The sequence below is a fragment of the Sturnira hondurensis genome, unplaced genomic scaffold (assembly GCF_014824575.4).
Source record: "Sturnira hondurensis isolate 20B ecotype Veracruz unplaced genomic scaffold, ASM1482457v3 Scaffold0004757, whole genome shotgun sequence".
NCBI classification, from domain to species: Eukaryota; Metazoa; Chordata; class Mammalia; order Chiroptera; family Phyllostomidae; genus Sturnira; species Sturnira hondurensis.
Window position 1 is genome coordinate 1 of NW_028077388.1, and position 1,559 is coordinate 1,559.

General features: G+C 53.6%; 1 gene segment (V, D, J or C); it reads left to right on the forward strand.

Annotated features, from left to right (window-relative positions):
- Positions 1 to 739: 739 nt before the first annotated feature.
- LOC118986982 (immunoglobulin lambda variable 8-61-like) lies at positions 740 to 1,243 on the forward strand. The segment is given in 2 exon segments: positions 740 to 823; positions 927 to 1,243. Coding segments are annotated over 2 exon segments (363 nt in total).
- The last annotated feature ends 316 nt before the right edge of the window (positions 1,244 to 1,559 follow it).

Here is a 1,559-nt window from a genome sequence, read left to right on the forward strand (position 1 = left end):
ACTGCCTTAGTCAGTGACAACAGAGAACATCCAAGGGCAGTAGTCATTCCCTGTGTTCCTGGCCTTGTAGGAGAGCTGTGTGGTGTCAGGAGGCCTGGAGCATGTGAGCTCTGAAGACAGTAGGGGGTGCTGTTGCCTGGTCCTCGGGGACAGGGTTATGGAACAGAACAACTAGCAAATTCTTTTCTGAATCTTCCACACTTGGGGATGAAGCGTCTGCACAGTATGTGACTTGCCATCACAAGGGTCCCCAAATGCTACATGATGTCTGACTCATATACTTCACATTCAATGAGTTGTTCCCACCTGATGTGCACACACCCAGTGTCAGGTGGACAGACACACAACAAAGCCAATTCTGCATGAAGAAACTTGGCCCATGAGTCTTTCTGGACAAAGGACAAGAGACCCTTGGAGCTGGGAGAGTCTCAGATCCAACAAGGAAGTCTGAGCAGGCAGAGGGCTGGGGCTTCCCCATCATGACCAAGATCCCTCTGCTCCTCACACTCCTCAGTCCCTGATTAGGTGACAGAGGTCACTGTGCCTATTCAGTTCCTGAGTCACTCTATGTCTACTGGTCTGTGTGAGTTCCCAGCATCTGCCTCTCTTCACATCTCCCCAGGGGACATCAGGGTGACACTTTGGCACCAAGAGAGGAAGCTAATTTGCATGAGGCATGTGCTCCTCCTAATGGTCTTAGAGGCAAGAAAAGGGCCCAAGGGCACATCATTCCACCTCATGAGCCTTGGGAGGCTGTGTCCTGTGAGTGTCCCCACCATGGCCTGGATGGTGCTCCTGCTCGGGCTCCTTACTTACAGCTCAGGTCAGAGATAGGGACTCTGCTTTCTCTGGGGACAGAGCAGAGCAGGGTCTCAGGGGTGACCTTGTCTCTCATTAAAAAACCCTGTCTTTTCTGTTGGTTTTAGGTGTGGATTCTCAGACTGTCACACAGGAGCCGTCACTGTCTGTGTCTCCAGGAGGGACAGTCACACTCACCTGTGGCCTTACCTCTGGCTCAGTCTCTAGTAGTAACTACCCCAGCTGGTACCAGCAGACCCCAGGCAAGGCTCCCCGCATGCTCATCTATGGCACAAACAGCCGCCCCTCTGGGGTCCCTGAGCGCTTCTCCGGATCCATCTCTGGGAACAAAGCCGCCCTCACCATCACAGGGGTCCAGCCTGAGGACGAGGCCGACTATTACTGTACTCTGGAAACGAGTAGTTATACTTACACAGTGATGTGACCCCATGGGGAAGTGTAACCAAAACCTCATGTGCTCAGAATGGCTCAGCTTTAGTGATGAGGAAAGAAAGAGGGTGGGAATGGTCAACACACTGAGGGGAGGGGCTCCAGGGCCCCATTCCCATGTCCAGTGGCTCCCCTCCACGTGCCTCCTCCAGGCTCCTCCAGCCTGTGCCCATCTGTCTGAGGTGTGGCCCTGGCAGAGTGGACTTCCTGTTATCCCTTCTCCCTACAACAATGATGGAGTGAAGGCTGAGTGCAGACAAATAAACCATCAGAGAGACTCAGAGCCCCCACTGTCCGTGTAATCCTGCCTG